Here is a 12458-nt window from a genome sequence, read left to right as displayed (position 1 = left end):
TTGCATTTGAGTGAGTAATAATAAAACTCTACATATCATATGTCCATTAAAATGCCTCCATTCATGGCTCTTTATGGATATAAACCACCAATCATTATTGACCTACTTTTAAGCAATAGTAGAGTGTCAAAGGCCAGAGATTTGTTGTAGCGGAGTCAAGATATCATGAAAACTTTGAAGAACATACAAGAAGCCTAGAACCAGCAAAAACAATATCAAGATCAGTGTAGGGTGGAACCGCATTTGACGTTGATGACTTGGTGTAGTTAAGGTTGCAACCCTATAGGCAATCTTCTCTTAAAAGAAGCTGTGTAGAAAAACCTAAACCAAGATTTTATGGGCCTTACCGAATTGTCAAGAAGGTTGGTGAAGTAGCTTAAGAGATGAAGCTACCATCAAACAGCAAGGTATGCAATGTGTTTCATGTTTCACGATTGAAGGGGGCCTTGGGCCATAATGTTATTACATCCTTGGTGTTCCCACCTTTGGATGAAGGAGGAAAGTTTATCCTAATTCTAGAAGCCATTGTTGAGACAAGGAAGTGCACAGTTGGGAAACATGTAATTAAAGAACATTTGGTGAAGTGGAGAGATTTACTAGTTGAGGATGATACTTGGGAATCAAAGTAGACTTTGATGCTCTCGGCATTGAATTTACTTGATGGAAAGCAAATTTGGGGAGAGAGGATTATAATGTTCCCCCCAAACTAAGTCTCAAACTGTTAACAAATTAAATTAAACACTAAAGAGGATCCACGTTAGCATTTAAATTTTTTAAATACTTTTACTAGCATTACAAACTATTATTCATAAGCTAGTGAAATATTTTGTCACATTGTGGTAACTAAAAGGTTGTAATGCAGGAAGCTAAGAATTTGAAGGGCAATTACAAATATGGAGCTTAAAGAGACGTGGCAAATAAGGGAAAGAGGGGGAGAGAGAATTTTGCTAGAGTAATTGTTATTGAGGAGTTTGCATGTATTGGCTCGACTATTGTGTTAACAGAGTCTGGTCAAAATGAGGCGTCCACCTTCAACTTTGTAAGACATGCTCAAGTAGGAACTAACAACACCATTGGTTGAAATAAGAATTTTGTATTAGTAGAACTGACTGGGATTTAGTTACTAAATTTCTAAGAGAATTTGGAGAATGTTTAACACGGGCATTGACAGCGCGATACACATGGTGGCTATCCACTGTGTGGAGTCTTCAGTGGTAAACTATTGTAGAAGCGTTGGAATTTATGGAAGAAATCTGAGTGTGGCCCAAAGTAACAACATTGAAGTCAAGGGGGGGAACATAGCATTTGAAAACTAAGAACAATGACATCTCCATTTTGTATGTTAGGAAACATCAATTGTTGGGCCCGCAATGAAGATATTAAAGTGTTTGGAATAAGAATTGTCAAGTTTGTAGTGTGAATGGAATAGAGCTAGGGTAAATAACATCTCAATCACATGGTAAGCTGGCGTGTATTCTATAGACGATCCACGAAGTTTCCAAAGTTGTCATCATTGAGTATGGGAGTGCCGACAGAAGTAAGATTGAGTTTGACACTTTGCAACTGTTGGTTATTAATGTTAGGGGCACATTAAGGTTCACGCAGCGAGAACTAGAATCCACAAACGCATAAGTCTATTTGAACAAATATCTTGTAGCTAAACATCTATTCATTTGGGCCTCTCAGGAGCCTTTCATACAATGACAAACTTAAATGTGGAAAAGTTGGAGCATCAATAAAGTTGGTGCGAAAAGGTTTGACATTGAGTTTTATAGTTTCGAAAATTGAAGACTTTATTTCATGAAAAAAAAATATTTACACAATCTAATCCAGGAACTTAGTATCATAACTATCATGGATTGTGGAAATTTGATCGCATTAATTGACGTTATTTCATGTTTAGACAGTTTTTGAGATGTTGTCTTACTATTGTGTTTATTAAAGTTCTTGAAGTGGCTCAACGACACTATTCTAGATTTTTTATCAGAAGTAAACTTGTACTGTCTTTCCAATAATACTTAATAATTTAATAGGGATCACCATAACACAACAGTTGTTGCGTGCTCTTGGTTGAAAGAAGTTCGTTGTTCAACTCCCAGCATGTAGATATGCTACTTAAACACTCCCTGCCCTTGAAACTTTAGTTAGCCCACATGTGGAGGAAGGACCCACTCGGCACACTTACCCAGAGACAGAAGAGTTGGCAAGAACAAAAACAAATGATGGCTGGTGCAACGTTGTTCACAATGCCCACTTAGTTGAATGGCATTTGCAAACCGTCCATAGACTTCCAGACGAATCCCACATAATGGTGGTTAGAGATGTTGCAAGCTCAAGGCAATATGGCACAGTGGAGGTATAAGGAGACAAATGGAGAAATAAAGAAGATGTGCCCAACATAATGGAGTGATGAGGTGACAATGAAGGGCTAAGGAGAATCAATAGAGGGATAGGAGGTCACTTGGGTGCCTCAAGAAAGATAATCATGTCGTGTCATCTTGCACATTAAAGGAATATTTTTTATCTACAGAACATGTCTATGAGGTGCTAATGCCTCCAATATAATGTAAGATTCACCAAGGGGAAGGGGTCTGAAAATGTGACCCCACTAGTTCATAGTGTTAAGTTTAGCCCAAAAATAAAGATAAGCAACAATAGAGAAGAACAAAATAGATGCAACAGACACACAAAATTATCTTGGGAAAACCCTTCCAGATGAAGGAAAAAACCCAACCACACAACCAAAAATATCACTTTTACTGATCATTAAATATTCAAGTGTACAGTTCTTTTTGCTTGATGTGATATATATAACAAATAGAGACTCTTCATATTACAACGGAAGGTCTCTTGAATTTCTCAAATCATGACTCTTTATTTTTTAAATACACAACTCTTCGTATTTCCATGTGCATGCCTCAAACCATGTCATAAAACACGTCTTTTTATTTAATATTACAATTATTCTCATAAATGTCCTCTTTAGCTAAAGGTGAGCATAATGGGATTAACGCCCATATTTCTAGAGATAAAGATCTATATCGCAGCTCCAATCTTCAACACATAGCTCCAGTCAAAAAACATTAACCGATCAAAATAAAATTAATAATTTAAGTATAATCGGAGGAATAAATGAAAAGAATGGTTATTGTTGTATTTCAAATTTTCTTTGGTTGAAAGAGCAAGTGTCTTGAAGCAAGATTGAATAAACCAACAGGGTAGCTTATTTCAAGTGGAGTCTTTTCAATTTTGAATGTTCAAGGCAAACCTTGGAATTTTGCATAGAAATTCCAGCTTGTCATGAAAAAGTGTTAGAGCAATATAGTAATAAACATGACATGGATTTCATGGATTTCCTAGTTATCTTTATGACTAATTTTATTAAAGCTAGAGAAATATTGTTGCAAGACCATAGGTTGATGAAAGAAAATTTTATCAGCCGAGTAAAATTTAAAAAATTGTGGACAAATTTCACGTCAAATGTGAGATGCAAAGAACTGGATTATGAAGGATGCATAACCAAATACTAATGTTGATTCCATAAAATGCTTTGACATCATGCCAAAAAATACCCAAATCGCCCATAAGCAAATAAGTTAAATCATATTTATTGTTGAGCAAATTCTAAAAGGTTCATGCCTTTATACCTTTTACCAATAACTTGGTACTATAAGGTTTTCTGACAAAATGTCTTTTACGTAATTTTAGGCACCACCAAGGCTAACAACTCAAAAAACTGGCTACATGACAAGGATCATTCCCCAGAACCTATTACGGATAAAATCTAAAGAAGTCGAGCTTTCAAAAGATCATACCTCAAAATACCCCATGGGAATAAAGAATAAAAGTGATATGCAATCAACAAAGAGATATAAGCTAGTTTAAAGGAAATTCTTGGGGTGTAGAGTAGAGAAAATGCTGTAAGATAATTTTCTAAATGGATAAAAAGATAACTTTACATAATTGTGTAAAGACCTCAAAGTTGCATCTGTCGAGTTTCACAGGCATAAAATCAGAGTAACTTATTCTACCGTGAAGACTAAATTGTTTATAGAAAGAACCCAAGATATGCAGTCAAAGTAGAAGCGAGAAAATCAAAACATAAGAGGTTTAATACCTTCCTAGCAATAAGACATTAAGGATGAAGAATCTAGGATTTTCCTGCAATGTGATTTTGCAATTAAAAACTCCATGTTGAAACAATCGCATCAAGAAACCAAAAAGAACATTTACGCACCTGTTGAGATATTCGACCCAAAACATTATCTGGTTGTGAGTAGACACCTTTCATTTCATTGAATACAACACCTAGAAAAAAGAAGGATTTTAAAGCATATAAAATGATTTTTACAACCACCATCTGATAAGAAGCATAACAGACAAATTACCTTTAAGAGAAATATCTTCAGCAGGATCATTCAACTCATAGTGCCAACCCTCCTGCTGAAACGTCTGGAGATCGTTTACACATTTTGGGAAGAAGACCGCATCCAAATATACATCAACCAAATTGTAGAAATCCTGTTAAACAAAAGAAATAAAATTAACTATTTTTCAAGTTTGAAAACGTCCATGTCTTTCAATGCTTGATCATATATCCAAATCTTTCAATAGATCATATCAATAAGCATGATAAACAGCTAGGACTCACCTTCAGGTTTGTTGAGGCAACTGGATAGCATGTCCTGTCAGGATATGTAAATGCATTCAAGAAAGTTTGTAAGCTACCCTTCAATAACTCAACAAAAGGTTCTTTGAGAGGATATTTCCTTGATCCACATAGCACACTATGCTCCAGAATGTGTGGTATTCCAGTTGAATCTTTCCTGCAATTGTAAAACATAAGTTTGGGCTAATACTCTGTAAATTCAGAGAAAAAAATCTTTAAAAATGATCAATAATCTCACTCAAAATTTTAGAAAAAAAAACAAATGACTTTTTATCCAAATTTTGTTCACTTTTCACATTAATTATTTTCTCCATAGCTTTAAATGGAACTACCAAAAATCTAAAAGATAAAAAATAAGAAGAAAAATTGAAGGTTCAAAATGCTGGAACCAACTGAATATTTTTCCTGAAATTCAAGACCCATTTACACATTTCTGAATTAAAATTATATCTTCTGGAGTGCATGGCTCACAAAGAAGCTCAATACTATATTCCATGCTTTGTATTTCATACAACTAAATAAGACCTTTCAGAATTCAAGTGCCATATTGAGGCTGGAGGGCTCAAATTAAGATATGATATCATGTTCCTGATAAAACAGAGAAAAGTTTGAACACAATAAGACTGGAAGAAATTGAAAAGAAAAAATTCTAAATTATCCTGACTTATGGACTCTACGTATCTGCAATCTGTACCTTCATGACTCTTTAACTCAAAACTAGTTTGTCCAGTTTGCCTATTTGGACCCACAGACCAGCCATGGTACGAACTGGTTCGTCACCCAAGTCCGGTCTGCCTGTGGGTCCGAATAGGGTCGGGTCCAGTCCAAAGGGGGCTGGTTCAAGCCAGTCCACAGTCAGTTCAGACCCAGGCGGACCATGTGGAAAAAATGCAAACTACGATCGAACAAGTATTGAATTTGGTCCCACAAACAGTCAAAGTCAGCAGCCAAGATGATTTTTGTTGTAAATTTAATAATTTTTTGACATCCACAACCCCAAAGAGTTGATTCTAAAGGCTTATGTTAACTTATAACTCTTATTTGTGCTGTGCAAATAGATTATTTATTCTTGTGCTTAAGAAAATAGGTGGTCGAGCAAAAGTTTGGTTGTGCAAGCAGTTGGAAGATTGATTTCTGGATCTTTTTCAAGTGTTTGTGCCTCATTCTACTCCTTTGCAAGCTTTCAATGAGTGGAAAAGATAAGTTCTTTTTCCATTTTCTTTTGTTTAAGTTTTAGTTTTTCATCTTTTTAATTTCCACATTTCTCTTTGATTGTCCATAAGTTCTACCTATTTTTATTTACGATCTTTCATTCTCTTGCTTTTATATTGAATATGTATAAAATTTATTGCCATAGGAAAAGGAACTACAATGGCATCTACCTCTTCCTCCATAAGCAATACTGAACAACAAATAGAACCCATTCTGATTCTCCTTTGTGGAAGTATGTTGGTGCAAAAGGTGGTGGATTCCATTGGAAATGTCAGGGTTGTTGTGTAAAAAGGAATATTTATATTATCAGGCAGTAGGCCATTTGTGTGGAATCCCGGGAGAGGAATCATGAAATTCCCTAGAAAAAATGCATACCTATACCAAATGAAACAGTATTAAGATATATTGTGGAGCATGAGGTTGGACAAGAGAAAGAAGCACATCGACAAACTACAACCATTGACAGTAGAAGTAAAGAAAAAGCAAAGGGGATGCAAGAACCCTACAAACATTGTGATAGAAGGCCACCACTTTTATACTACCTCACCTAGCCCTCATGCTGAAACTGAAGCACCCATACACAAAAGAACGTGAACACTAGAAACTTCATTTTAAAATAAGAGTCAAGAAATTGCTGACATTGATGTGGTAAGAAGCTTACAAAAGGGTTGTCTTTTAGTGTTGTTCACTCTCCATATTGGAAGAAGATGTTGAAAATTGCCAATGAAGCTCCAAGAGGGTATAAGGGCCCCGATTATGAGAGAATACAAACCACCTTGTTGGATGGACGGGTCAAGGAGATTGATCGTGCATTGAAGCCCATAAGAGATTCATGGATTGAGATAGGGGTATCAGCTGTTTCAAATGGGTGGAAAGATGTAGGAAATTGTCCCTTGAGGAAATAGTCACTTGCTAAAGGGGCATTTTTTTGAAATCCGTGGATTGTGGGAGCAAGTAAAAGATGGGTCATTTATTGTTGATATTCGCATCTCATCATTGAACAAGTGGGAGCTAGAAATGTTGTCCAAGTCATAACAGACAACACGAAGAACTGTATAGTTGTTGGTTTGTTGGTAGAAGAATGATATTGGTAAATCTTTTGGACACCTTGCGCGGTCCATTCACTCAAATCTTATGCTAGAAAAGATTAGGAACAAAATTGGGTAAAACAAAGAGGTGTATGAAAAGGTTGAGGACATCTGACTATTCGTCACAAACCACCACATGACTCAAGGAATATTTAGAGTATTCTCACCTTTGGAGGTATTGAAGGTAAGTGAACTTGAACTCAAGTTAGTAATTTAATTTAAAATAATAAAATTAATATTTTATAGTTTCTGATTTTCACAATTCGATTGTGTAATGTGTATTATCATTTAGAGTATGTCTATAATAGTTTTTTTTTTTCGCTCTAATTTATGTTACAAGTTGCTAAGATCCATCTTGTGTCAAACCTAATCATCTTGAGATAACATGTACAAGGGAAAGTGTCACTTTGCAATACAATAATCAACAATAATTGGTCTATATGGAGGCAAAGCAACACTGAGAAGGCAACCAAAATAAAGCAAAGGATATTGGATGACCCATGGTGGGAACGTGCGGAATATCTTCATTAAGTTCACCAAGCTCATTAAGCATGCTTTGGTACACTAACATGGATAGGCCTTGCCTTGGAGAGATCTATGATGGCATTGACTCTATGCTTGAAAAGATCAAGCAAATTGTAAATGAAAAATAGTAAGATCCCAAGGAAACCTTCAAACAATTGCAAGCAATAGTTTAGAACGATGGAACAAAATGGCGACTCCTCTACATTTGATTTCCTATGCATTGATCCCCAAATATTATAGCACCCAATATATTGATCTACCAAGAGGCTTCCACCATATACAAATCTGTTTACCGTATGGGTTAAATGAATTAATGCATATAGACAATAAATAAGAACATGTAATAGCAGAACTCCTATTATTCGCATATATGCCGAAGACATTACATTATGCTTATGATGATGATTACAATGATCCCGGAGGGTGTATAAATACTTTCCGAAGAACCTTCCCGAAGGGATCTGTCGGCTACAAAACAAGAACCTTCCCAAAGGGGTCTGTCGGCTACATACAACATGTCAGCTACATAACAAAAACCTTCTCGAAGGGGCATTTACCGACGACATACACCCTATCGGCTACAAAATGTTTATCGACAACATCATCCCCCCCAAAAAGAAAAGTTGTCTCCGGAGGACAACACAACAAAACTCAAAACAATTACAAAATATCTGAGACAAATTAACAAATGAAATACATTAACTAACTAACTACAACAAGATAGATCTACCTCATCATTTTCACATTCGTCCCATGCCTGCACCAAACTGGTCTCCAACCCATGTTGCATCTATAGCCTCTGCTAACACAATACTGTCTCCCTCGTCAAGCTGACCTAGATAGCCACCCGTGTTGCTTTCTCTGCTTCCAACTTTGGGTACCTTGAGCCAAGTGTCACTGAACTGCCTTCAACTGGACGATCAACTCCTCTCGAGCTCTCTATACATCCACCAAGACAGCTTCATGTCCAAATACCTACTCCGAGTGCCTCAAAGCGTAACATCCCTCTGAAAAGGCTTGCTCCAGTGCTCTCTCCACCTCTAGTATGCAACCACTCCATGCCTGTAGCACTATTTTATATCGTCGTATGGTAGACTTTATTGATGCCTCCAGGAAGTACAATGCCTCCAGAAAGTACGGTGCCTCCAGGAATGTCTGTGCCTCGAGGAATGTATGATGCCTCCAGGAATGTCTGTGCCTCGAGGAATGTGCAGTGCCTCCAGGAATGTCTGTGCCTCCAGGAATGTACAATGCCTCCAGGAATGTCTGTGCCTCCAGGAATGTACAGTGCCTCCAGGAATGTACAGTGCCTCCAGGAATGTCTGTGCCTCCAGGAATGTACAGTGCCTCCAGGAATGTCTGTGCCTCCAGGAATGTACGGTGCCTCCAGGAATGATGCCTCCAGGAACAACGCCTCTACGAACGATGCCTCCACGAACGATGCCTCCAGGAACAATGCCTCCAGGAATGATGCCTCCAAGAACAATGTGTTAAAGTTTGTACAATAAGAAAATCTTTAATACGTTCTTCCATGCGGTGACAAGAGTTAAAATGCCATATGATGCTCCTCAGGAAAACTATGCTCCACTTTGTTGTACGGTGATTTGGCTATTGCTGAGTTTCATATTGTTGTGTTGTGTCTCCAGGAGGCCCTCAAATATCCGTACAGTGTTTGTCTGGAGAACTTCAAAGTGTCGTACAGTGTCTCCAGGAGGTCCTCATATATCCTTACTATGCAAAACTTTAGAATGCCTTCGTTTGCAGAGAGCCATACGGGGAAGGGGCTGTGCGGTTGATGTTTATACCTCTTCTCAAATCTCCTTTCTTGTCGTATGGTGCTTGAATAACCAAGCTGTACGGTATCTTTCTTAGCTAAGACCGTACGGACAACAAACAGGAATTTAATCTCCAATTCGTACAAAAGAAAACCAAATCCATACTGAGCCAACCAAATCCGTACTGAAGCAAATCAAATCCAAAATCCGTATCAAAAGCTTAACCTCCCAATTCATACTGTACCAAATAGGGAAGCCAATTCCAAAATCCGTACACTCCACAGAACTCTTTTTTTTTCTAAATCTGTACGCCAACCTTTATCCTTCAAATCCGTATGGCAACCTGTATTCTTCAATTCCGTACGACAACTGGGAACGTGAACTTCTAAATCCGTACGGGGTTGTGGGTGCTAAGACCGTATGGCCCATGGGTCCACCGTACGGTGTCTTTCAGGACACCTTAACTTATCGTACGACAACTTCATTTTCCTCTTTTTTTTCTTTTTTCTTTTTTAAATCAATTATTTGTCAATGAGGGACTATTCCCTTCATGATAGATTTTTAACTTTCACACATTCACCCTGCCCGGTACTTCCTTCATGTTGAGCATCCATAACTTCATTGCTCCGTTATCACCAACTTCCCGTATCCTGTATAATGGTGAGTATTCCCGCCTATCATGCAAGTGACCCAAGTTTGGTCCCCAGCAACGGCGCCAAATGTTTACCATATGGGTTAAACGAATTAATGCATACAGACAATGAATAAGAACATGTAATAGCAGAACTCCTTCTGCTATTTGCATATATGCCGAAGACATTACATTATGCTTATGATGATGATTACAATGATCCCGGAGGGTGTATAAATACTTTCCGAAGAACCTTCCCGAAGGGGTCTGTTGGCTACATACAACATGTCGGCTACATAACAAGAACCTTCTCGAAGGGGTCTGTCGGCTACATAACAAGAACCTTCCCGAAGGAGCATTTACCGACGACATACACCCTGTCAGCTACACAATGTTTACCGACAACAAGATCTAGAAGTGTCTTAAGGGTACAAGGAAGCATTTGAAAGACTCTTTCCCGATGGTGATAATAGAGATTTGATGAGACATTTTCCTCGTCCTCAATGAGAGTGAGAAAGGAATCATTAGCAAAATGGCCATTGACAAGCTGAGTAGGTGACTCAGGCAGGGAAATTTCTCTGACAAGGCCAGAGGAGATGGCATTGGCAAGCAAGTATCCAAACCCTTCAGCAGTGAGCACATAGAGAGCCGAAGCCAGAGGACAAACTTGGTGGATGGATCTAAAAAGGCTTATTCGCATATGCCAAGAGATTACATAACTTTGATGATGATTACAATGATCCCGAAGGATGTATATATACTTCCCGAAGGGGTCCGTCGGCTACATACAACATGTCAGCTACATAACAAGAACCTTCCCGAAGGGGCATATACCGACGACATACATCCTGACACACACCCTGTCGGCTGCACAATATTTACCATTAATGGATCTGAAAAGGCCAAAAGCTTCATATTGTCTACCATTAATGGTGATACAAGTAGAAGTGTCACCAAAAAGCATTTGGACCGATTGGATAAAAATGGGACCAAATTAGAGGGCTTGAAGCATCGCAAGCATGAAGGACCCACTCAATGTGGTCATAGGCCTTGGCAAAATCAATTTTAAGGAAGATGGCTTGTTGTTTAGACTTTCTAGCCCACTCCATGCCTTCACAAACCACAATGATATTGTCTAGAATATATCTAGACTTAATGAATCCAATCTACTCAGGACACACAATCAACAGAAAGATGTGACGGATCTTGAGAACAAGGGTTTTAGCAATAATCTTGTAGGAGACATTAAGCACAGTGATTGGTCTCCAATTACAAATATCCTCAAGATCTCTAGCTTTAGGTATGAATTTAATATTCCCTTTCTTAATAATATTGCCAAGAGATTTGGAATTAAATGCTTCACAGTAGACCATATGCAAGTCAGGGCCAATAGAATCCCAAAAGGTTTTGTAAAATTCATAAGGATTTTTGTTCATCGTACCATCCACAAATTGATGGTCAAACTTAAGTTGTCAATAGGATTGGGATAATTTGTTGAGATGTTTGATTGTTGATAGACCCAATTAGTGGAACTTCACATCTGGGCAAAGTTTACCTAAAAGTTTAAAACAATTCAATCAATAGAAGTGTGGGAAAAAGTCTATTTCATATTATGTATGGTTATAGCCCAAGGGGTGTAGATGAATTCAGGGATAGTAAAAATTTAGTGAGAACAAAGGTTGTGGTAGATAATTTTGCAAAGCACGTCAACAATTTGCACAAAGAAGTAAAAGAAGCTAGAAAAGTGTACTACAAAGTACAAAAGTCATGTTGATCTACATACAAGAGAGGAATAATTTCAAGTTGGTGAAATAGTTGGGGTTCATTTGACGAAGGAAAGGTTTCTACAAAGAACTTATAATAAGTTAAAATGGAAGAACAAAGATCCTTGTCGGATCTTTAGGAAGTGTTCAGCTAATGCCTACGAATATGACCTTCCAGAGAACATTGATATCTCTCCTATTTTAAACGCCAGTGATCTAATAAGAGATATGAGAGCTAGACCAGTGCTCAGACACATGCCTACTACAGGTACATCTGATGGATGAAAAAATCTGAAGAGGATGAAATCATCGATTCTAGAGTGCCAAGAAGACATGAGGAATGGATGACAAGGAATCTTTGGTTCAATGGAGGGTCAACCCAATCAAAGAGGTATCTTTGTTAAGGGCAAATAAATTGGCTCAGTTTAGAATTCTGATTGTAGATTGGCCTAAATGTTCATGAGTTCCCAATCATGGAATATTTCTCCTACCAAGAGGGTTTGATGTAGGAGCATTTTGAGCTCAAGAATGATTTGCATCATGTGTACATATTTTTCATTTATGTTGAAGGCATTCTTGCTTTAGTTGCAGTTTTGGTTTGATCTCAATGTTAGCCTTCTTCATAGTTTTGGTTGCAAAAATAAGACAAATTGACCTTGTATTTCAGTATATCAGTGAGACATAAAAATGTTCTCTTGGATGTGGTATTGTCTTACCGATGCTTCTTTAGACCCATTTTGGTTGTGCACTTTGTCAAGTCCAGAACACTTGGATAACCTCCATCCAGTATAGTCA

General features: G+C 37.7%; 1 protein-coding gene across 2 annotated transcripts in view; it reads right to left on the bottom strand.

Moving 5' to 3' along the window:
• The window catches only part of LOC149557124 (presequence protease 1, chloroplastic/mitochondrial-like), a 133985-nt gene that overhangs the window by 71021 nt on the left and 50506 nt on the right, over positions 1-12458 (bottom strand). For both annotated transcript variants that reach the window (XM_089831845.1, XM_089831846.1), the window contains exons 3-5: positions 4652-4826; positions 4389-4521; positions 4238-4308 (exon numbers count right to left, since the gene is read on the bottom strand). In XM_089831845.1, coding sequence (XP_089687971.1) covers positions 4238-4308; positions 4389-4521; positions 4652-4826 — 379 coding nt within the window. The remainder of the gene's footprint in view (positions 1-4237; positions 4309-4388; positions 4522-4651; positions 4827-12458) is intronic.

The sequence above is a fragment of the Cupressus sempervirens genome, chromosome 5, assembly GCF_028749045.1.
Source record: "Cupressus sempervirens isolate cs-2001-9-10 chromosome 5, ASM2874904v1, whole genome shotgun sequence".
NCBI classification, from domain to species: Eukaryota; Viridiplantae; Streptophyta; class Pinopsida; order Cupressales; family Cupressaceae; genus Cupressus; species Cupressus sempervirens.
The sequence above is the reverse complement of the archived record's forward strand: the minus strand, read 5'-3'. Positions and strand labels throughout refer to the sequence as shown.